The following is a 25290-nucleotide window of genomic DNA, read 5'->3' as shown; positions in this document are numbered from 1 at the left end:
GTCTAATGTCAGTTTTAATGTCAGTTTTAATAGATTGTCATAAAATGTGGGGCTGTCCAGAAGGAAGACAAGTTTCAACACATTTTTCGTGTGTGGTGAATAAACTTCTGGCTATAGCCTCAGCACCTTCCCCACAAAGGTCAAGCCTCGTGCATGCATTTTGACTGGTGTCAACAGTCCAAGCAACTGCAGTAGGTGCAGCGTCTTTACACCAATATCTCTCCGGCATTTCAGAAGTTGTGCAAGGATCATCAGCTGTAACAAAAAGACAATTGTGAGAGCAGACAACTGCAGTACATTAAACTAACCAGAATAGTGAGAATTTCTTTGGTGGCGCTGGTTTTATCAAAAACAATTGATAGCATTTTATACTAGATGTAATGGATAAGAGGATTTGTTTTCTCTTTTTGGATAGAGGCGAAGGGTATCATATCATCAATCAGTGAGCAAATGCTGTGTGCAAAAATAATTACCACAGAATGACTTAAGAAATTTTTATCAAACAAAATTATTAGAAATAGAACTATTAAAATTTTGGGGCAGATTTGCGCTCAAGTGAATGCTCTACTGATGGCAAAGACACGAGTGGCAAAGACATATTTCACTTGTTGGTGCTGTTGTTTTTTGTTGTTTCTTTGTGTCTAAACGAGTGTAATCAGGCTAGGTATCCACGAGTGTAGTCAGGCTAGGTATCCACGAGTGTAGTCAGGCTAGGTATCCACGAGTGTAGTCAGGCTAGGTATCCACGAGTGTAGTCAGGCTAGGTATCCACGAGTGTAGTTAAACTAGGTATCTACGAGTGTAGTCAGGCTAGGTATCCACGAATGTAGTCAAGCTAGGTATCTACGAGTGTATTCAGGCTAGGTATCCAGGAGTGTAGTCATGCTAGGTATCCACGAGTGTAACGGCATTAATTAATTATTTCCTTTATTTTTTTTCTTAGTATATTTATTATTTTATTCGAGCATCGTTTTATTCATGTTTGATTGTAGTTTATGAGAATTCTTCAATTTTCATCGCAATTTTTTCAGTCTTGAATTAATTTGTGGCTGATAATGCATAGCAGTATATAAAACTTGCCAATACGGTTGCGCAGAGTAAAGTTTAGAGAATACAACAATTTCTCTAAATCATCTCCGTTGAACTGAATGGTTCCCCAAGGCCTAGCTTATATGCCTGTTCAACTGTTCTATAATCCATTTGCTAATGCTATGTTTACCAATGAAGTTGTGTTTGAGGTCATTTCCAATGGTTCATTTTGTTTCTATTCGGCACAAAAAAACTAATATTGTTTCGTTTCTGATCATGCTTCGAAACCGAAAAGTTCCTTGTTACCAAAGAGTGAGTCACTGAGGCGTTAGCAACGAACATTGCTCCGAATAAATACCAAGATGCTGGACGTGTCCCAAAGTCATTAGCGGCAAATGCATCGGTGTGAAATATTGACTAGTTCAGCTACACCTTTCATGGAATAGCGTTAGTAAGTGTGATGTCTTCAGATAGCAAACAATAAGCAGAAGGTTTGAGTCTCAATGTAAATCATCAGTGCAGTAAGGAGGGGCTTCCAGTTTGAAATGGCTGAATTCTGAAATCACTATCCTCAGTCTGTAACATTTGGACAATATATTTTTAGCACTCAATTCTTTTGATATTCCGTGATGAAGGGTGGATGAAGGGTGGATGAAGGGTGGATGCTCACCAAAGCTAAGACTAGACTCATTTCATGTTAAGTATGAGTTTGGATTTAGCTGTTATGTGGAGTTGGAGACAAAGCACAAAATCTCTAAGATGTAGCGTTTCTAAATAACCAATTCAGTACATAGAGCTTGGATACGGTAAACATTTGAAACTGACGATGCAAAGCAGGATGAAAAGTTGTCCTCTCCTTATACCATTTTATAGTTATTCACCGCAAAAACTAGTAAGCAAAAAATGGACTGGCTAAATAAAATAGCCAAATATATGAGTTAACAAATATGTAAAAACTGAATATTGCTGCAAGAGATAAAAGAGGTTGTGGACCCAAGGTAGGTAATGTATCACAGATGGAGAGCGCAAATGGTATACTAGCTCTCACTTGACACTTGGGCCTCTTCATCTTCCTGCAGTTGAATTAGGGAGGGTGGGAATGAGTCATCTGCCTCGTCAAACTCATCAATCTCGGTTGTGGCATCTTCGTCGTCTGCTGGGTTTATAATAAACTCGTCTTGTAATGAATTATCTTTGATATGCGTTGGTTCCGCAGGCTCCTCAAGGGACGAATCATCTTCCGCGGGGTCATAAATCAGCAAGGCATCGATAACCTCTGGAGGAACGTCTACACAATATAGTGATTGTTAGAGTTATGAGACTGAACTGGTATGAGATGATTATATAAAATATAATGTGCCACGATGACTACTAGTAAAAGGACACAACTAGGCTGAATAATGGAAGACTAAGGCCATAGAGCTTTACCATCTAATGGATTGTGGGTAATCAACAATGTTAGGGTGAACTGTTAAAGGTTGACTTGCAACAAAATTCACATTACAGCTATTTGGTATCAAAAGATTCACCATGTCTTACTCTGCTGTGTTGTAGGTACAAAATATGTGGAAATGTGATTACATGCTCTTAAAAGCTAAAAAACGAACATTTAATCACAGCCATCACCAAAATGCCGTAGATTGGAATTCTTTTTCCAAAACGGCTATATGTTTGACCTAAATGATTCTCAGTTTACGTAGTTTCTGGGTTTTAATTAGCTTTTATGTAAACTTGATGAATAACAAAAAGATATTTCAGCGATATAAAAGTATTTCACTCTATTCTTAATCTCAACTAAAACCAAGGGAAGACAACTCCTGTTTGGATTAGTAGTTTTAACCATTCATTTGATACGTTTGCTGACTAATCTGGGAACTGATGAACTAATTTGTTACAAACTAGTGCGCAGATTATCTAGCTAAATTTCATAATTCTATAATTATTACAGGAATAACATTCCTAATAAGTCTTATGCTAAATGATATAGCATTATAATAATATAACAGTGTATAAGAAATATAATGTTCATTTTATGAGGAAAACGACTGCAGCCTTTTTTATTCAATGCATTCATGTAGACGTGCCATCTCAACAAAATCACCCACAACAACAATTGGTCCACTATTGTACTTCTATTGCCCTGTGCTATGTTTATAATGTATGCACATAATTATATATATATCCGAATTTACCCAAGTTTTTTTCATCTTGGAACAGATTAAAATCTAAATAATTTTATTTTAATGGAAAAAATTGTTTCGGATCTCAAAAAACTCGGTTAGCAACGCTAGAACAACCTTACACATAACCTAACGGGTAACACATAACAACCTTTTGGAACAGATTATGTTCGAGAACCGAAGTTCCACTGCACGTTATTAAAAGCTATACGTCGCTGAAAGTTATGAACTTTTAAATTTACAGTGGTTTGAAAACCTTTTCCTCATGATAGGAAGTTTAAAAGTTACAGTTGTTTGAAGAAGTTTGAAAACCTTTACTGTTGTTTTTATTTTCCCTCTTAATTTATTTTAATTACACAAAACAGTTCTCTCCATGATATGCAGTTTGAAAGTTAGAGTGGCAAATGTTGTTATACGTTAAATACAAATTTTCTGTCCGACGACTTTTTTATTACCTGGGCAATGCCGGGTAGCACAGCTAGTATACAAGTAGATATAAATCTCAAAGTTTGTGCGTTTTCCGGTTTGTCCAGCTATAGTTATTAAAATTTAGGAATGAAGAATCCGTATAGCAGAAGATTTGATCTCGGAACCTCCCATTCATCAGGCAAACACTTACCAATTAAGCTACGCGAGATTGATGGATTCATTGGGCGATATACATTACAGTATGTCGCTATGTGGGTGGAGATGCGCTTCCACTTTCTGTTATGGCGTAACATAATTTTATTATTGCTCTCACAACTTTTATTAGTAAGCTTACTCAAATTAGCCATTAGCAATGTGCCAGGCTAAAGGCAAGTGGCAGGCAACTACATTACCTCTAACTGATTATAATCTGATTTTTCTGATCTGTGCAACGCCGGAATATCTGCTAGTTATTAATAAGAATAAAACATAACAATAATGTTTACCACTACCATTAACGCTTTGCTTTTGCCACCAAACAATTTTTTATGGAGACAATTAAATATTCGGTAACCAGGTACAGTGGAGCCTCGGTTCTCGAACACAATCCGTTCCAGAAGGTTGGTCGAAAACCGAGTTGTTTGAGATCCGAAACAGGTTTTCCCATTAGAATTAATATATATATAAGTTTTAATCCATTCCAACACCCTGAATGTTTACCTTTTTAGTATTTTATACATTATTTTATGCATGAAATTGCGCATTAAAATGCGGACCAACACATAAAAAGCAATGTATATCTCAGAAAATGTTATGCAAAATGGCAAAGACACAAATAACATAAACATAAATGTAACCCAGGCTAATCGTACGTTCGCGTTGTCGTAATCTTCCGTACGAAAGATTACGCTAACATGAACGTGTAAAAATAAAAAAAAGGATAAAGAAAAGAATTATGAATAGGATTTTTTACTCGGCTATAGGATGTTCTTTTCTCTTAAAATATCTATCCAATGACACTTGCTTCTGCCTTCTTTTTAGCACTTTTCGGAAGTGGTTCATGATAGTGTCGTTAAAGTCATTGATGACTCTGGTGGCTGCAGCTTTATCGGGGTGGTGGAGTTCGACGAAATTCTGTAACTTGGCCCATTTGCTACACATTTGTTTAATCTCGGACAATGCGACAACAGTTGGTCACGGAGAGAGCAATCTACACCCGTACGCCGCTCAGCATCCCACCCTCACGTACGCACTCACACGTCGTACCGGCGTTCGAACTCCGATTTTTGTTCGAACTACGAAGCAAGAATTTCTCAAATTTTTTGTTCGAACTCCAATTTGTTCGAACTGCGAGTTGTTCGAAAACCGAAGTTCCACTGTATTTGACATTGGTGCAATCAGTTGACACAACATTGGACCAAAATAATTAAAATAAAACTACATTTGATGCCGCGAAAGGGCCGAAAATATGTTGCAGAATCAGTTCGGACACTTTGTTGTCCTCTTCATATTATCATGGCTGACAAGCATGTTCCGAGTGAGATGAGTTATTTATTGTTCCTGCAAAAAAATACTCGCTGTCATTACTACTATCGCCCAATAGAAAATCCTTAGAAGTTCATTGATCTACAATTTGTAGAACCTACTTAGCTGTAATTCTTCTGATTATTTCGAAAAATGAAGAGCTATAAAAATGTGCTTTTGGAAAGCGAAACTAAGGTCAGCGTCAGATGCAAACATGTTTTCCGTTGTTTCAACGCGAACAGATGATTGTTTCCTCTCGATTAAGGGGAGGTATGATAGGCTAATTATCCAACTACTCACCAATCAGACACATTTTGTATTGAGCTTGCTAAAGCCGCTCCATTTCCGCAACCTTTTGCTCCAATAGACACATAAAGCGTGTTACGATCTATAGAGTTGGTTAATACGCGAGTTCTTATAAATGTCCAGATTTCAAGGCTGTTTTTCTAGGGTCAGTTTTTATGCGAGATAAGATTGTAAGCAGGGATATACGGTAATAGAAAACAATGCATATATTAAGTGTACTGGGAGAACACAAACTGGCACGACTGTAACGTTAAAAAGCTGCACCCAATAGTTGAGAGGACACTCTAGTCATATAAGTACTTGAAAGGACACTCTAGTCGTATGAGTACTTGAAAGGACACTCTAGTCATATGAGTACTTCAAAGGACTCTCTAGTCATATGAGTACTTGAAAGGACACTCTAGTCATATGAGTACTTAAAAAGACACTCTAGTCATAGGGTACTTGAAAGGACACTCTAGTCATATGAGTACTTGAAAGGACACTCTAGTCATATGAGTACGTAAAAGGACACTCTAGTCATATGAGTACGTAAAAGGATACTCTAGTCATATGAGTACTTGAAAGGACACTCTAGTCATATGAGTACTTGAAAGGACACTCTAATCATATGAGTACTTGAAAGGACACTCTAGTCATATGAGTACTTGAAAGGACACTCTAGTCATATGAGTACGTAAAAGGACACTCTAGTCATATGAGTACGTAAAAGGATACTCTAGTCATATGAGTAGTTAAAAAGACACTCTAGTCATATGAGTACTTCAAAGGACTCTCTAGTCATATGAGTACTTGAAAGGACACTCTAGTCATATGAGTACTTGAAAGGACACTCTAGTCATATGAGTACGTGAAAGGACACTCTAGTCACATGAGTACGTAAAAGGATACTCTAGTCATATGAGTAGTTAAAAAGACACTCTAGTCTTATGAGTACTTGAAAGGACACTCTAGTCATATGAGTACTTGAAAGGACACTCTAGTCATATGAGTACTTGAAAGGACGCTCTAGTCATATGAGTACGTAAAAGGACACTCTAGTCATATGAGTACGTAAAAGGATACTCTAGTCATATGAGTAGTTAAAAAGACACTCTAGTCATATGAGTACTTCAAAGGACTCTCTAGTCATATGAGTACTTGAAAGGACACTCTAGTCATATGAGTACTTGAAAGGACACTCTAGTCATATGAGTACATAAAAGGACGCTCTAGTCATATGAGTACGTAAAAGGATACTCTAGTCATATGAGTAGTTAAAAAGACACTCTAGTCATATGAGTACTTGAAAGGACACTCTAGTCATATGAGTACTTGAAAGGACACTCTAGTCATATGAGTACTTCAAAGGACTCTCTAGTCATATGAGTACTTGAAAGGACACTCTAGTCATATGAGTACTTAAAAAGACACTCTAGTCATATGAGTACTTAAAAAGACACTCTAGTCATAGGGTACTTGAAAGGACACTCTAGTCATATGAGTACTTGAAAGGACACTCTAGTCATGTGAGTACTTGAAAGGACACTCTAGTCATATGAGTACTTGAAAGGACACTCTAGTCATATGAGTACGTAAAAGGATACTCTAGTCATATGAGTACTTGAAAGGACACTCTAATCATATGAGTACTTGAAAGGACACTCTAATCATATGAGTACTTGAAAGGACACTCTAGCCATATGAGTACGTAAAAAGATACTCTAGTCATATGAGTACTTCAAAGGACTCTCTAGTCATATGAGTACTTGAAAGGACACTCTAGTCATATGAGTACTTAAAAAGACACTCTAGTCATATGGGTACTTGAAAGGACACTCTAGTCATATGAGTACTTGAAAGGACACTCTAGTCATATGAGTACTTGAAAGGACACTCTAGTCATATGAGTACTTGAAAGGACACTCTAGTCATATGAGTACTTGAAAGGACACTCTAGTCATATGAGTACTTGAAAGGACACTCTAGTCATATGAGTACTTGAAAGGACACTCTAGTCATATGAGTACGTAAAAGGACACTCTAGTCATATGAGTATGTAAAAGGATACTCTAGTCATATGAGTAGTTAAAAAGACACTCTAGTCATATGAGTACTTGAAAGGACACTCTAGTCATATGAGTACTTGAAAGGACACTCTAGTCATATGAGTACTTGAAAGGACGCTCTAGTCATATGAGTACGTAAAAGGACACTCTAGTCATATGAGTACGTAAAAGGATACTCTAGTCATATGAGTAGTTAAAAAGACACTCTAGTCATATGAGTACTTGAAAGGACACTCTAGTCATATGAGTACTTGAAAGGACACTCTAGTCATATGAGTACTTGAAAGGACACTCTAGTCATATGAGTACTTGAAAGAGCACTCTAGTCATATGAGTACTTGAAAGGGCACTCTAGTCATATGGGTACTTGAAAGGACACTCTAGTCATATGAGTACTTGAAAGGACACTCTAGTCATATGAGTACTTGAAAGGACACTCTAGTCATATGAGTACGTAAAAGGACACTCTAGTCATATGAGTACTTGAGAGGGCACTCTCGTCATATGAGTGCGTAAAAGGATACTCTAGTCATATGAGTAGTTAAAAGGACACTCTAGTCATATGGGTACTTAAAAGGACACTCTAGTCGAGAATCACCGAGTAGTTACACTTGGCCCTATCTATCTAACTTACTATCTGTGATTCCACCTGAAGGTACCCTAATCCACTGTATCATGTTTCTCTACGCTCTCTTATCTTAAGAAGCATCTCATGTCATTGATAGCATTATTCATGATACCTGATAGTTGTACACAAGAGGTGACATCACTAGATTGAGGCTCCCAAATGGCTACTCTTCTGAAAGGGTCGGGCACTGGCAGACACTGCCTATACTTAGGGCCTGCAATAGTAGATCAATTAGTGATTTTACCTGTAACGCAGGTGGTTATGTCACTCGGCACCCAGACTGCTGAGTCAGGATAGGGAACTGGTAAACATTGCCTTGATGGAGGTCCTGTAAACATATTACGAATACCATAATATTTTAAGATGATGTGATGTCTTTGCTACACCATCTACAGAGCTATGCGCTGAAGCCAGGGGTCTTACATTACTCAACAGTTACTCTATTATATGGTCAACCAGTGGCAGCCATAGGTAGCGTTTGGCAGCAGTCCCAGTTTACTTGGCACTGTCAGATGAACATAGATTTACACCTCAACATAGTTATTCAATTCGTTCAAAGACCTGCTTCTTTTGGTGAAATCATCATATTTTTTTATAAAAAATTCCCAAAGAATAGACTGCTAATGTATAATAACATAGCATTATGGGTAGATGTACCCATCAAGGAGTAAAGGAGAAATCAATACAAAGAGTTTTTATTAATATTTCAGCTATGAAACATACGACCAGAAGTCTAGTTTTGCTGATGAGCGTGTTCGCTGCTAGAGGTGGTGATAAAGATACTCAGCATGACTTATCTAATCTTAAACTAGGTGAAAGTTAAATTTTATTTAACTTTCACTTAGTCCAAGTCTTTCACTAGTATAGTGATTATTTCACCTAGTGATTAGATATTTTCGGTTTTTTCTCTTGAATTTTTTTAATTTTATTCTCAATTTTCAACTTTGGCCCTTTCACTCGCGAACCTAAAAGTGTATGTTGAAAACATACCTTTGCATGTTGAAAACTCGGACTGTCTAGTGGAGTACAATATATATAAAGATTTGCATGTTGAAAATGAAAACTCAAACTGTCTAGTAAAGTACAATATATATATAGAGGTTTGCATGTTGAAAATGAAAACTCAGACTGCCTAGTGGAGTACAATATATGTAGAGGTTTGCATGTTGAAAACTCAGACTGCCTAGTGGAGTACAATATATGTAGAGGTTTGCATGTTGAAAACTCAGACTGTTTAGTGGAGTATAATATATATATAGAGGTTTGCATGTTGAAAACTCAGACTGTCTAGTGAAGTACAATAGGTATATGTAGAGGTTTTATCAGATTTTATCTAAAGAACTGACTTGCAAGAATTAAGCTAACGCACGCATCTATCAGCATATTCATCAAGTTCCCTAGAGGCGATGTTGTCTGGCCGGTTTAGTTCGCTGACTTTTTAAAATAAGGCAGTTAGTCGAATACAGGCTTCTTCAGCTGAAGTGTGTTGAAGAAATGTGTTGATCAATGAATTAATCTTTAAGTTTCCATACACCGATAGAGTAGCAACACACCCCGTGTGGCGATGCAATACCATCAAGGAAACAGCCGTGTTGCCCTCATTTTGTGTCGATTCAGTGTCGATGTTTGGAAGAGAAACACCCGTGTGTTGCGCCATTCTTGTGCCATGAAAGTGCCCATTGCAACCAACGGTATCACAGTTGTGGGTGTGCCTATAGGTCTTGCGCTATAATCTGCCTTTGCTGGAAACCTCTTGAAGATATAACCTTGAGACGAAACATCACACAACCATCGCTCTACTATACCGACTTATAGAAGCAAGAGCTGCTTGTTATCGCTATACTATCACTGTATGAGACTTAGTAACTGTAGCACTCGGTGTACAAAATCCTGGCACCCTAGTTCACCGACAAATTCTTACTCCTTGAGATTACATGGTGAGTGATAACTAATGCAGGCCTGTATTATAAGCTTTCTGTCAGTGACTTTTTTTACTCCATGAGCGATAATGCCTTCAACTGTATGTCGTCCAGCATGAGTTTAACAATTCGTCGACATAAGACTACTTCACGTAATCCTGGTTATCCGGTCAAGCATGGTTCTACAGATTTGATTGCGGTGATGAATGATGAGCAAGTGCAGTCTAAAAGCTGCTATACAGGCCAGTTCTCGCAGACGACTAAACATTCAAATTACTAACTCTAGTCGCCAACTCAGAATGCATCTGATTGTTTAGAAATTAAGAACTAACAAGGCTTTTTGCATTAATAACAACTATTAAAAATGTGGTTGCGTCAAATTTGAGTTGATCTTAAAAGAAAGCATTTTTTTTTCTTTATCAGTTGATATGTTGTTTGTTGCGTAAGGCGATCTCATTGCCAAGATATTTGAAGATTAAAATCGAAAAAATCTGACCGCGGTAAAAACGCTCAGGCAAAAAAAACACGCCTAGACTTGCCCAAAATGATGTCACGCGTGATATATCTGTCAATATATCTCGTATTCACATCGGCTATTTGCGATAAAAGTCTAGTCCTACGCGGCTCTATTGGCATATATTTAATTTTGTATTTGCTCATGTTGGCTAGAATAAAATTTTAAATCCTGCTCCAGATACATTATTATGAATGTTTCAAAGGCCTCAAATAACGAAAATTGAAAATTTGTCCTACTCACTTTCTCCAAATGCTGTGCAAAGATTTTGAGTACCTACTACCAATTCTACTGGTCTACGGTAATTCTGTCAAGTTAACTATGTAGAATAAGGTCTTTGTATCGGCACAGTTCAGTCGCTACCCACACTAATGATATATAGCCTCCCAAAAGCCCCGCCCACATTATGCCCATCGCCTATCCTGGAGGTGGGGTTGTATATCATTGCCCACACCGAAAACTAGTTTGTTACTACCGTAAGTAAAATAAGCACGCTGCGTCTTTGAAAAGAATATACATAGGGATAAAGTTTTAAGGATGAGAAATCTGCTGCAAACTGGATTTGAACTCACATTCTCTAGTTTTGCGGACATCCATATACCGTATCCAATTCACTACAATATTCTACAAATCATGTTTTGCATTATCTTCAACAATATTATTTTATTATATAATTTCTACAAGCAAATAAATTTTCATCTCGGCATAAAGCTTTTATTAAAAATATTCATCAAGTCGTGGCCACTCACATAGTTTTAGCTGATATAATAAGACAAATTCATCTACTGCAGCGAACTCAAACAAAACATCATGGTTTATGTAGCACACATTCAAGTCTCTCTTTCCCATTTATGGCAATTTCCACACTGACAAAGCTGCTTCGGCTGGTGGGACCACATAAACATCCTGTAATCAGTAAAACAAATGCAATAAATATATGTCATTCATAGATATGTCATTTTAACGCGTATCAACTGAAAGCCTTCAAATTGGGAGTTTTTAAAAACGAATAAATGTTTAGCAAAGGCATAAGTACGCCAAGCCAACGATTCGAAGCTTTGGTTCTGGAAGTTAAAGATTTGCATTGATCAATCGATTTTCTTCACTTTCTACTAGTGAGAAGTGAACATCTAAAGTCAAAGCATAAATCTAATTTACTAGATAAAACTGCCACAGAAAATTTGAAGCAAATGTAGCTAGGTGAACCGATAAAAAAATTACAAAACAATGATTAGTGATAGCAAAAAGTTATAATTTTATTAATTAGTACATGTATTAATGAGTACTAAAAATATTACCTTTAGTATATTTATCAATCTAAGCCATTGTATTGCTAGATGCTATGGATTAAAAAGAAGCCGTCAAGAACTCACTGTACATAAGTATCTCGCACGCACAGGAAATTACATTTTAGCCTCAGACAGGGAAATATAATCTGAATGCAAACTCAACAGTATATCTGTAGGAGACTCAAAGTAAAAGATAAATTTACCTCCATTCTCCGATCTTCCTCCGTAGCACTTTAACCACCTGATGCCCAGAAAACTCGGAGTCACCTTGGCAGTAACTTCACAGAAATTTTTACAATTATTTTGTTCGCCAATAAAACGTGTCGATCGAGCAATTCATTAAAGTAACGATGTTAATTAATTTAGTGAATATCGATGTCCATGCGATTTAATAATAGAGTAATATCCCTAAATCTGAGATCACAGACAACGCGTTTTACGAGTGATAACATTTATTACGACCTATATAAAAATTTCGCGCTGATGATTGCCTAATGAAGCGACCTTATATTTATCGATCAAGGTTTCTTTTCATATGTATCACTAGTGACGTCACGAAAGAAGCACCCGCTGGAACGTGAGCTTTTTAAAAGAGGGCCTTATTCAAACGCATATATCTCTGGACAGGGTTGGTCAACGAAGACAAAAATGGCATCAATTTGTAGCTGATGTTTTAGCCTGTCATGGGTCTTAATTTTATTAAATCGACCTTTTTGACGCACCCACATCTTTAAAAGGCAATTTAAAATGAGTAAACAATGATGGTACCAATCTTTAATATAATAAAAGTGTCTCCACCAATTCGAAGCCACGATTGGTGGTTATAAAAAGAATAGCATGATGCAGGATTCGAACTCATGACATTTAGCTTTCCAGCCAGCAGACTACCATCTGCACTAATCCTTTATACATTTTAGCCTAGTTCTACATGTGCTTACTCTCTGCGCTTTATAGGCACACTTGATGATCTCTCACAGCACACTAGGCTGCCAGGCTACTAACTATAATAATCTATATATATAAACCTCAATGTTTATCCATCTGTCCTTTTGTCGGTACTTCCATCCATCCAATTATGGCATAAAAAGTTTTAAGAATGAGAAACTGTTGCGGATTGGATTTGAGTTCGCAACCTCCAATTCTGCAGACATCTATTTATCCAATGCACTACACTGTCTAACTTGCTATATCATGGAATAACTTTGGGACATACTTGGAATACATGCCAATCTTTCACGGCGTCACGTTGAACCATAACTGCCATGAACAGCTTTCATCGTTCTTTCTAGGTAAATCAGACACGTCGATTCCGATTTTGTACTCAAAATAAAGATTGATCCACTAACTTTTAAAGTCATGAAGGCTTTTTTACAGCGTTTCAACACCGGTCTCGCAAACGACACTATCGACACATCAAGCTCCGCCCATGAATATGTGATGTATACTAGCTTTTTAAGAACGGATGTTGGAAATGTTTAGTATGATCTAAAATGATAGAGATGGGGGGGTCTTAAAACCCATTATTAACTAAATTCAGCTTTCAAAATAATCTCAGCCTTTTATGAAAGGTAGATAAGTTATTTAACATTGCTCGTAGCTTGTTACAGGATGTTTAAAAGGCGGAACGCCAAAGGAAATTAGCTCAAGAAAGCATGATAACAACGCTAGCTTGTGATAAAATTGCGCTTTTTTGAGCTCATTTTTCTCAACTGTTCGCAGCGCCTATTTTGTAGAACCACCAAATTTCAAGTCACTTATAATGTTCAGCGCTAGTCTCCATGCAACTCATTATATTCATTTATACGTAAAGAAAATATCAGAAAAGCGAAACATAAAACATTGAAATTTTAATGTTAAGTTATCCAACCATGTTCTCTCGAGAGTTGTCCTCTCGATGACCAAATAGGACTACGTATCTGGTCTCACCTTGTAGGGAGTACCCGGTATCGCAGCTATAGGTAATCTTTGAATAGAGGTTGTTGCTGTCAGTGGCCTTAATGCTGCCATGCTGTGGGGGAGATAACTGAGCGCATTGCACTAGTTCTTCTACAAGTTACAAACACTGGTAAATACCTTGGTGGCATACAAGCAGCATACAAGGTGAACTCTTTGTTGTTGAAGTAGCCTGCACATGTAAAATGCAAGAAACAATTATAAAGTTTAAGGAAATATTGAAATCGACCGTAAAATCTCTATTTGCACGCCACGACGCTTTATTTTTTAACACTTCTTCGATAGTAACGCTTCATTAGAGGTGACGTGACGTTCGAATCGGGGCTGGCGTTGTATTTTTCAAATAGCTTGTCAAAATTTTAGGAAAATCAATTTAACGCTTTTACAGGCAAAGCGAACGTTGCCTACATTGGGCACTCTCTTTCGGAAGGAGCGACATTAACCCTATTGGATGCAAGAAATATGCTAACTTACTTCCAGCATGTCGTAGATCTTTATACAAATATGCATTGGAAAATTGAGAAATATCTATATCAGTAGATATCTATTGTTCGCAATTAACCTGTGATGACAGGTTAATTGCAAAACAATAGATATCTATTGTTGCAATTTGTTCGAGCTTTCAATTTTTTACTTCATTCTAAATTTGGAAGCATATTTTTATTTTATAACTATGTTTAACAATGTTGCATAGAAACTCATTGCACTCATTGATATGTTTGCTACAGTTCCCAGCCAAATCTGGCTTTTTATGTGCAATAATAGAGAAGTTATGAGCGTCGATTCATTGTAAGCTGAGATTAGGTAACCGCATTGATGCTATCAAATAATATGCTGTAAATCTGCAAATTTAAAAGTTATATAATAATATATCAAATGCTACAAATATATATTCAAGAACAAGTGACATAAACTATACTTACAATACATACAGAAAAAAAATTAACATTTTTGAAACAAAAATAATTAATATAGTTTGCTCAGCTAGTTGTGTTCTGATTGTCGCTTTCGTTTGGAAGCATGTAATTTTCTTCTGCCTGTTAAATACCTTCCACCACAATGTCTTGTGACCTCAATTCTTCTGCATTGCTGAACTAGTCGATATTAGAATACAAATTATTTTTCAGCAGAGCAAAACTTTTACGCGTTGCTTTCCGCATGAATAATGATAAACTTTTAGCCGCATGCGCACCAAGCACAACTTTTAGCCTGAACTAGTAGCACAGATTCCATCGTGAATTTAAACCGTTTTTCACATAAGCCTACATCGAATTGTCAAGACTGTGTTAAACGACGAACCAATAAAAGCTTGGACTAAAAGCCTGGTACAGTTATTAATTATTTTCATGGCATCGCTTTCAAAGTTTTATCGCAGAAACCAAAATAGTTAGGCTTTGAAAAACGGACTTCGGTATGAGGAGAAACAACAAAGGAATTAATTGTTATTGATGTAACAGAGTGAATATTAGTACGATTTTGTAGACCCTTTTCTACTGATCAATCACTATCATGGATTTGTAAAGATCAAAGAATGTCAAAGTGGCGGTCAAATAGAGGTGCCTTTCTATTAAAGGGTGGCGCTCTATCTTTCAACCCTTCTCCTAATAATAGTGGCAGTCAAATAAAGGCGGCGTTCAAATACGGGTTTTATGGTATGAGTCGTGTGTTAGCACAAACTCTTAAAGGTTGACTTGCAACAAAATTCACATTACAGTTATTTGGTATCAAAAGATTCACCATGTCTTACTCTATGTTGTAAATGCAAAATATGTGGAAATGTGATTACAAGCTCTTAAAAGCTCCAAAACGAAAAGCCACCGTACATTGGAATCTCTTATTATGATGACGTATTATGAGCCACGAAATTTGGTTATCATCTTATCACGTGATGTTCTCACATGAATTGAAAGGCCAATACAAAACTCAATATAAAACTTATCGTAATACTAGTTTATGACAAACACTTCGGGTTTTACCGAAGACCCCGTATCAAATATAGATGCTCTCTACTTTACAGTTTTGTTTCGGCCTGGTCTAATCGGCAAGTCGTAATCTGATCATGTGACCCAATACTTCGCAAATAATTTCTGCAGCACTTTTCGATTATCACAAGTGACCAACAGGTTCGTCATGATCATCAGACAACGATATGTACTCCTTCAAGTTAAGGTTAAAAAATTAAACAATTTTTTACGGTAAGTTATAAGATATCGCTGCTAAAAGTGACAGCATTACACTGATGATAAAATAGACGAGTAAGAACAATAGACATAGTGTTATTAAATGCGTGAAGTATATTTGTAAAAATATTTCGACGAATAAGGTTGCAAGAAAGTGTAAACAGAAACCATCTCTCACAACTACATCACATTTGAGCCGTTTTGGAAAGGGAATCCAAACTACGGCGGCCTCGTGTGGCTGCGATTTTCTGTTCGTTTTTGAGCTTTCAATTAAGAGCTTGTAATCACATTTCCACATATTTTGCACCTACAACACAACAGAGTAAGACATGGTGAATCTTTTCATATCAAATAACGGTAATGTGAATTTTGCTGCAAGTCAACCTTTAAGCTTTGATATATTTGGGTTACTATCATATATCTACATGTAAGGGTATTTTGTCATTAAACTACACACTACAGAATTAGAAGAGTGGCATTAGAATACCATTTGTTCTCCTACAGAATGTAATTTCTGTTGTTACCAAGAGTTACTAAAGTGAAGAGCCTTGGTAAACTGGCATTCTAACCGTTGTTTGAATGTTTACCAAAAAGGTTGCCAATTACCACTTTTAAAAAGACACTGAAAGATGCACTAAGCAGACAAGAGGCCGGTAAGAATAAGTAATATAGTCCAGATAACTTCAACCAAGTTCATTTAGTAGGCATTTCCATGAATGAAGACATGGAATTGTTATCACGAAAGAGGACGTGCCACAAGCGCTGGTTCATCGGTATGATAACAGGAAGATAGTCACACTTGTTGACAGTTATGCAAGCTAGTTTCACTGTTAATAAATTGATACCTTCCCCACTGAAAGAAACTCATACTAACAAGGCATTGAAGCACATGTACGTATAAGTGTATAAGTGGTGTGATTAAAATTTATATGGTACGAATTCAATGAATTCTGAAGCCTATGCTTATGTAATTGACACTTATGTAATTGTGATTTTACTTGCATTTTTAGAGTGAATAGTAGGCTACAGTTTCCAATCTACACACAAATTTGAAAGAAGACTCGCATCACAAGAAAAACTACAACGAGTTGCTTGGAGGCTGTGGAAAAATGTATTTGTCTTCACAATGCCACCTGCCAGTACTTCACAATGCCACTTGCCAAGTACCTGCCAGTACTTCACAATACCACCTACCAGTACTTCGCAATACCACCTGCCAGTACCTGCCAGTACTTCCCAATGCTGACAAATAATTCTTTGTTCATTAAAAAAGTCTTCAGCAATTATAGAGTTTTACAATTTTTGTTGTGTAACAGCAATACTACATTAGAAACGCCAAAGATTAAAAGGGTACAAGGTTTTCGTAAGCAGGCATAGTGAAGTGATAAGCGGTACGTTCCTGTACAAGGCATACACTGATCGCGCCAACTATCATTTGTGGTAGATAAGAAAATAGACAAGCTCAGGCAAGCCATTAAGTTGATACATTGAATAGGGGCGGACCACGAGATTGGTGTGTTACAGAAAGAAGCGCAGTTTTAATAGCTACACTAGTTGATCAAACAAAAAAATGTAAATTTAACTTTATAGCTGAACCTAACATTCTAAATATAATTTTATATAACTAAATATAGCAATCTAAATATAACCTTATATAATTAAATGTAACAATCTGAATGTAACCTCATATAATTGCATATAATAATCTAAAGATAACCTTATATAATTAAATATAACATTGTGAGTAATGAAATTCAGAGTACATAAATATTGATATAAGAGCAGACAAATATTAGTAGTAGCCTAGAATTGTTTCACTCTATGAAAGTCATAGAGAAAATTTGAGTAGTTCATTTTACGGAAGGTAAAAACCTGTTGAGACAGTGGAAGGCATTAACAGGTACAGCTACTAGCGAGCATGAGAGGAAACTATTTCTTTGGTGACCATTTGATTGGCTAACCTTGCAATTCATAATTCACAAATATAACTTATAGAACTTATAACTTATAAATATAATAAGACTTGATGCTTTTGGATTTGTCCTCTCATTACTAGAGTGCATAATAAATTGCCTGTTATTAAGAAATAACTATAAAGTGCGCTCTTGGGTTACGATGGCCTTGCTATACAATTTTTTCGTTTTACGATGATTTTTCGCTATTTCCATACAAAATATTTTCTGCCATACAAGTTTTCATATCTTACCATTATCTTTTACAATATCAACATGTTTTTATCGAAAGTAAAATTTGGCAGTCAGTTTGTTGATTATGTTAGAATAACAATTATGGTAACCTCAAAGGTACAGACTCTCAACGGTACGTACTGCACAAACCACATTGTAATGTTACATTTTATTGCAGACCATAGCCACTAAATACACTAAAGTTACAGTAGGTAACTATAGTTACTAAGGTTAACATATTATTGTGTTACTAATTGTTAGTATGTAGAACCCATACATATATGAAAATTTGATGATTTTTACCAGGAGGTGTTTGCATTAGGTATCTACTATGGGTTTCTATACCTCTCTAAATGAAATTCTCGCCTTACGATGCTAACACTAAAACAAATTAAAATTGTATGACAAAAGTTCACTGTACTCAAGGGTTCACTGTACTCGAGGGTTCACTGTACTCGAAGGTTCACTGTACTCGAGGGTTCACTGTACTGTAAGTCATTAGTGATTCATCAGAACTAGGATGAATACTGATTCAAGCAATTAGGACTACTAGTCAACCATCATACCAATAAATAAGGACTACTAGTCAACTATCACACCAATAAATAAGGACTACTAGTCAACTATCATACCAATAAATAAGGACTACTGGTCAACTATCATACCAATAAATAAGGACTACTGGTCAACTATCATACCAATAAATAAGGCTGTTTTTCAACTCAATTTGCATAGGTGATATGAGTATGGGAGGTAAGTTGGATTATGATAGGTAAGTAGGGAGTAAGTAGAGAGTATGAGAGGTAAGCTGGGTAAGTAGTACGAGTATGGTGCTCATATTCTAATCGAACTCCCTTTATAGTTGGGAGAAGAATTACTGATTTTTTTGCGATAATCAGAGTACAAAATGGTATTTTAGAATCTAATCATAGGTCTTGCGTCATTTACAGTTTCAATACAGTATCGATACAGCAATCACGTATTGCAAAGTACAAGATCAAAGTACAGCGAATGAGCATACAATTGAGATATTAACCAGCACCACCACCAACACCATTACACATCGTTTAAATTGTTTCTCTAACCAAAACATGCAAACTCTGGTGGTCATGCAACCTGGAGAAAAATACACTGTGCCAACTATTCTTAAAGCTGACGATGTATTATTGGTGCTATCCTCTATGCTGGCAGTATCATGTGACACTTCCCTGAAATGTGTTGTGAGATGAGATTCATACATAGCAACCCAGCGACATGACATAGAATTTCACTAAATGACAGTAGTTGACTTCTACAGGCCAATAAGTATGTTCATCCCTGACTTCCGGTATATGTATAAAAATGTAGGCCTATACACTACTCACGATCGATAAATTGAAATATCACAACAGTACTTATGCAAAAACCTTCTATAGAATCCAACTTTGTTATTAATTAACCAATCCCCTTTTAGGCAACTAAAATGCGTATATGGTTACTTCATAAACAGAGAAAATATCCTTGAGGGAAATTTGCAAGTTCCCTATCCGCCAACATGCTAATAAAAGGTGAAAGACCAGATCAGCAGATCATTTTACATTATACATGTTTTTATTAAAAATAAACAGAGAGTTAGTACAGGTATTTTAAGTACCTTCTTAACGACAACAATATCAATTAGTCAGACTGTGAACGATAACAATACAACAAGCGAAATGGCTCACCTGACAAAGAGTATTTTGTGGCTACTGTTAGCAAACAAGCCAAGATAAGTTTAATCTGAAACATATCCACTTGGTGCCACACGCGGCACAAATTCACCTTTTGCAATAAACAGGTTACTGAATCTTATGAGCGATATTATCAACAATAATTAGTGGGAGTCGGCAACCCAGAGCGTGTGCTTAGAAGTCGCGCAAGTTACGTAGCAGACTAGTTTGGTGCGGGCAGATATTCAGAATAGGGCGTTTGATTGGTCGCATGCTCTGATTGGTTGACACAGTTGGATAGTTCTATGGAGAGTTTGGGAAACTCGGGTAACTCCCTGTCTAGATGAAGGCTATTTCTTTTAGAATGGAGGAAAAACCTTTTTGCATAGGTTCCGGTGTAGCGCAATTTGCCAACAAGAGCAAAAAGCGGCTTATAAAGCACATATCAATTAGACGCATATATTTTAAGAATGTGAGTTTCTCACTCTATTGAATTACTTTCATCATTTTTAGTGTAATATTGCTCCAAACCAAGGTGTTAGCTAACGGACATATAGTTTTACTGTTGAGGAGACGTGCTTTATTTATTGGTGCTGCCACAATATTTATTTAATGAGCAACATCGTTGACATGCTACTGTCAGTGGGAACGGTGTTTTTGTTGTGCTAAGTTTATTTTTTAAATATCTCTGATGGTTATAAATTGATCCAGTATTTTATACTCTCCATGTGGGATTCAAGTAAGTAGGCGAAGAGTTATTTTGCTGTTCTCCTGAAACCGTTTTATATCATTAATTTTTTATTTGATCGAATTGCAAAAGAAATGTTTTAGCTGCATAGAAGTAAACAGAATTATTACTGGTTATACTGATTTTGGTTAGGGACCGCATAAGACTACTATATTTGAATACTCATGCATGTCTATTATTGTTATAATGTTAAATGGCTGAAGTTCTTATTTGTTCAGTGAAGTTTGAAGCGTTCTTATACCTTTACAAATAACGATTAATTTGCCCGTTTTAGTGGAAATTCCATGAAATTATTTGTACTTTGCAAGGACATTGTCTCTTTTAAGAATTAGTGGCTTTAGAAGTCAAGACGGTAAGAACAGTACTAGAATGGCTGATGAATGGAGTGGAGATAGAATTATAGATTGAGAGAAAGAGGTGGTGTGGTTGATATTCATCTTTACTGCATTTCTTTGCTTAATAGGAGGAGGACAAAACATTAAAGTAAATAAGCTTAATATATCCTAATGAGCAGGCAAATGGCAACATGACAGTCTGCCCTCTGGTATCTTGTCAACATGACAGTTAGCCCTCTGGTGTTTTGTCAACATGACTGTCTGCCCTCTGGTGTTTTCCATTATCGATTATCATAACCATTGCTTTGTCATTCACTATCATTAATGCCACACTTACTATGTCAATCTTGGAAGCCGGTTTTGTAACCCAGTCTTTTCGCCTTTTGCTCAAAATAACTTTGCTTTGACATCCAAAAATGTTGCTGTAATTTTTGCAATGGAGAAATAGGTCAAAGGCATGGCGATGAAGATAGGAATTTGACAGAGTTTATTTTCATTTGAACCGGTCAAATTAGAAAGTAAAGAAAGTAAGAGTTATGAATAGGTGTTGCAAAATAGAAACATGTATTTGGTTAGAATACAAGTTAAATTCTGTTATTATCAGTACAGTAAAGACAAAATATGTTTATAGCAAATGGTTGGATTTGAAGTTTCTATCTCATGCACTTCCTGATGCTGTGCGGTGATGCTTTATTTCTCACTTACCACTATACTCATTTTTCCTAGTCTGTTTTCTTAGTTAGGATTCTCAGGACTACTCTGATCGTTGCTCAAAATGTTAGCATAGGTTTTCACCCAGGCCTAGTTTAAACAAATGCATTGATTGATGCTGGGCTGTAAAACTAAGTGTATCCGCTAGACTCTAGGTGTTTATTTGTCGACAAAGTCTCTCATAAAATAACAAGAGGAATCTGATCTAAATGTCTGTGCATTCTCATTCAGAAAGGAAAAACTATAAGTCTACTTACTAACTACTCAACTAGTTCTACATACTTTATTACTACATACATACATTATTTGAGGATCACCTTGCAGACACCGGAAGTTTATAGTTCTAATTCTATTTGTATTTATTCTATTGTATTTGCCAATAGAATAAAATATTTCAATAAAACCCTTTCAATGTTACAATCAATTCAGTATAAGATCTTTTGGAACACAAACTTTTAAAATCTTGTTTAAATATGTTATAAGGTTTTAGTGTCTGGTGGATGATACAGTTAATTTTAAAGTCGAGCGTTAGTCAATGTTGTTTAATGTTTGTATAGAGCGTACGACAGTTAACAGCCAACTGACACAAATGTAACGGTCTGTGATTGAATAAGGATGAATAAACAAGAACAGGTTTTGATTATATAACTTGTTTGCTTTTGTCCATCCTTCTGTAGAGTTGGGGTAGCCTAAGGTTTTTGATGCTCTGACCATTGGTGTGAGCAGGAAACCATAAGATGGCTGAAAAAACTTTGAAAAAAAATCGTGTTGTATTTTATTATTAATAAAATGGATTATTGTAAACGTTTTTTATAAAATGCCTGTTACAGTAAACAAGAATGAACTTTTTATAAAACAACTTTTGCAAAATAAAAAAGCCTTTTATTCATGAAACCTTTCAATATAATTTGTATTTTGCAGTAGTTTTGTTAATTCTCATTTTGGTCAGATCTCCCACAACTAGACATTTATTGTCCATGGTTGTTTGCAGGACTGACTCCAAGGATTCTAAAGTGACTTTTAAAATCACTTTGACCTCAGACCCAAAGCTACCATACAAAGTGTAAGTAGCTGGAAATATCTGGTCAGATGTCTATGGGCGCTAGCAATGGGTTAGTTGAATAGATGCTTTTTCTGTGGTGGCTGTCATTATGTCGGCTCGTGAGCCTGTTTATAGTGGCAGCCATATTTCCTCTCGCATCTCACATGCTACATGTTTCCACTACCGCTTAGTTGTCACATTAGTGCAGGTTTCAAGCTGCTGACAGCGGTGATTCGATAGAGTACAAGTGGCTTGACTAACTGTCCATTTTCTGGTATAGGGAGAATGGGCGGTATAATTTTCAATAAATCTCATCTACTCTACTCTGTTGCGCAGTATGAGGTTTCATATTCTTGCAGGCTGACTGTCCCAGAGAAGGCTCCACTAAAGGCTGTCATACAGTTTGCGGCGGAGGAGGTGAGTTAGCTGGCCTTAATCTGTCTCCTTATATATTGTCTATTTAATAATTAGATTAGGTGTTTCCTGTTTGCTTTATGCAACTTCATCTCTCAACTATTGTCTCATGGAACCTGGCTGTCTAAGTCAAATCCTATTTAACACTCAAATAGCTTTCATTTGATCATAGCTTTTGATTTAATGGCATTGCGATGAGGTGTAGCACTGTAGTTGCCTTCTCTCGATATGCTGATGTTATCGACAGTTCAAAGTGCCTGCTGCTACGAGTGCTATAATAACGGATGATGGTATTGGTATTAATCCGGAAAAGACTGCTGGTATGTTGGAGTTATCTTCTTTCTCCTTAACATGCATAGACAGGCATGAGTATCTGTTTAGCTGTAGAAATATGTTATAAATATATATTATAATATATAAGAAATATATTATAAAGGCTATTGTGAATTTCAAAGTCAAAAATGTTGTAATTTAGGCTCTTGTAAAATTCCATAACTGATTTATGCTTCTCTTGCAGGTGAGGTCTTTATTAGATATGGAACAGAGCTTAGGCTAATCCCTCGAGATCGGGTCGGCCACAGGACACTTCACTAGAATCGAATAAGCTAGCTAATTTATATCATTTGTTGCATGCATATTTGTCGAGGTGCCACGCCTCGCTACAAACGATAATTGTATTTTTTCTAGCTGTTGTACTGTTTATTACAAATAAAAGATTTTGAATGAAACATGCTGGTCAAGCGGAGGCTGCTAGGGAAAACATAGCTGCCAACAATTTGCACGTAATGAGCATTGGAGGGTAAACTAGGAGTGAAACACAAATATGTCAGTTTTCATTCTTCAAATGAAATGCTTCAAAACACAATTCAAAATATTTTTGCTTGTATAATTTGAGAACCGGTCTCAATATATGTTTACAAATATAGGAGGCTAACGAAACCATTATTATCATTGAAAGCAAAATGCAATTTAAACACTCTTGATAGATTATGCTTATGGACAGCGAACGCAAAAAGTGCAATAGTAGATGAAAGCATGATATGATGTTTGCGATAGCTTAAGAGCTCAGGCTCACTTCCTGTTCTAGATCCATATGATTACATAGGTCGAGTCAGAACTTGTAACTTGTCGCTAGTAACTGTCTGTAGCTGCATGCCTATGATGTAAGTCACATGATAAGTCATCTAATAGCACCTGTGACACATGTCACTGCACCGAGGATGGTGAGCTCATGAGTCAGGCAGGTCTTGTGATGACTTCAATAGTTCTTGCTGTTCTGCCATAAGTTGCTGTTGTGATCTGCAGAGTTGTAAGGGAGGATTATCTATCTGTATAGTGCTATCTGGGGGCACCTCCACATCTGATGGTACGTAGAGAAACATGTATTTTCCATCGGTTAGAAGTTGACTTCCAGGTATTACTTGACTTCCTGCATAAGAAACATAAGTTGGTAATATACACTTGCCTGCGTAACTGAACTATAGCATTGAAGGAGGCGCGAGGTGAGAACTTGGTGAATGTTATATAGCAAGAACTTTTCACATTTTACGTTAAAATCTATCAGCCTCCTTTAGTCTTCTCTTTGTGAGTTAAGAGGCTGCTTTGTTCGGAATATTTTATGCGAGGGTGTATAGCAAAAATGAATGATTGACTTTTTTTACTTGTTTTGATAAAATAGCAAATATTACAAGCGCTACTTCTATAATACTTACAACTAGTTTGGTAAAACAAAAAGTCAATAATATTATATCAATAATATTATATCAATAATATTATATCAATAATATTATATCAATAATATTATATTAATATTACGCTTTATCGACTGTCACTCGTTTGCAATAGCGAAAGTAATTTGCTTTATTGATAGAAAATGGCATGCAATAGCACATAACTCCTGGGCAATAAATTGACAGCACATTTGTATATCAAGCTACCTTATCAAGCCACAAGTATAGAAGAATGTGACCAGTAATAACGGGCTGTTTACAACAAAATATTGTAGTTGGCAGTGAGGACAACTACAATATAGTTATTATGCTGTTGCCCGAGTAACTATAACAGCAGCACTTAACATTTGTCCATAATAACTATAAATTGTTTTACAAAAATATTTCTTAAGCTTGAAACAAAGTAGTTGCCCAGTCACTATGTTGCCATGACACGGCTAATCCCAGTCACTATGTTG

The 25290-nt window shown here is 36.3% G+C and overlaps 3 protein-coding genes across 4 annotated transcripts in view; 1 reads left to right on the top strand and 2 right to left on the bottom strand.

Annotated features, from left to right (window-relative positions):
* Positions 1-37: 37 nt before the first annotated feature.
* On the bottom strand, positions 38-19931 carry LOC137402526 (uncharacterized). The gene is made up of 5 exons (XM_068089027.1): positions 19868-19931; positions 13772-13891; positions 8368-8451; positions 2078-2317; positions 38-255 (listed from the first exon to the last, which is right to left on the bottom strand). The coding sequence occupies exons 1-5, from the start codon at positions 19929-19931 to the stop codon at positions 38-40; spliced, it is 726 nt and encodes a 241-aa protein (XP_067945128.1).
* Positions 19932-20209: 278 nt separating this feature from the next.
* Positions 20210-23830, top strand: LOC137402155 (ubiquitin-fold modifier 1-like). Of its 2 annotated transcripts, none has more exons than XM_068088633.1 (5): positions 20210-20324; positions 22638-22709; positions 23048-23105; positions 23350-23422; positions 23620-23830. In XM_068088633.1, coding segments are annotated over exons 1-5 (282 nt in total). In that variant the 5' UTR covers positions 20210-20322; the 3' UTR covers positions 23697-23830. The 2 variants fall into 2 exon arrangements, with proteins under 2 accessions (XP_067944734.1, XP_067944735.1); XM_068088634.1 differs by having other exon boundaries at positions 20306-20324; positions 22638-22758.
* Positions 23831-23987: 157 nt separating this feature from the next.
* LOC137402525 (uncharacterized) overlaps positions 23988-25290 on the bottom strand; it is an 86067-nt gene continuing 84764 nt past the window's right edge. The window contains exon 23 of the mRNA XM_068089025.1: positions 23988-24531. Coding sequence (XP_067945126.1) covers positions 24332-24531 — 200 coding nt within the window. The 3' untranslated portion in view covers positions 23988-24331. The remainder of the gene's footprint in view (positions 24532-25290) is intronic.

The sequence above is a fragment of the Watersipora subatra genome, chromosome 8 (assembly GCF_963576615.1).
Source record: "Watersipora subatra chromosome 8, tzWatSuba1.1, whole genome shotgun sequence".
In the NCBI taxonomy this organism is placed as follows: Eukaryota; Metazoa; Bryozoa; class Gymnolaemata; order Cheilostomatida; family Watersiporidae; genus Watersipora; species Watersipora subatra.
The sequence above is the reverse complement of the archived record's forward strand: the minus strand, read 5'-3'. Positions and strand labels throughout refer to the sequence as shown.

Coding starts and splice junctions, on each gene's coding strand:
- LOC137402526 (XM_068089027.1), bottom strand. CDS start 19,931: ATGTTTCAGATTAAACTTATCTTGGCTTGTTTGCTAACAGTAGCCACA. Junction 2,318..8,367: donor CATAACCACCTGCGTTACAG/GTAAAATCACTA, acceptor TATATTGTGTAG/ACGTTCCTCCAGAGGTTATC. Junction 256..2,077: donor TGAAGAGGCCCAAGTGTCAA/GTGAGAGCTAGT, acceptor TTTTTGTTACAG/CTGATGATCCTTGCACAACT.
- LOC137402155 (XM_068088633.1), top strand. Junction 22,710..23,047: donor CCAAAGCTACCATACAAAGT/GTAAGTAGCTGG, acceptor ATATTCTTGCAG/GCTGACTGTCCCAGAGAAGG. Junction 23,423..23,619: donor TAATCCGGAAAAGACTGCTG/GTATGTTGGAGT, acceptor CTTCTCTTGCAG/GTGAGGTCTTTATTAGATAT.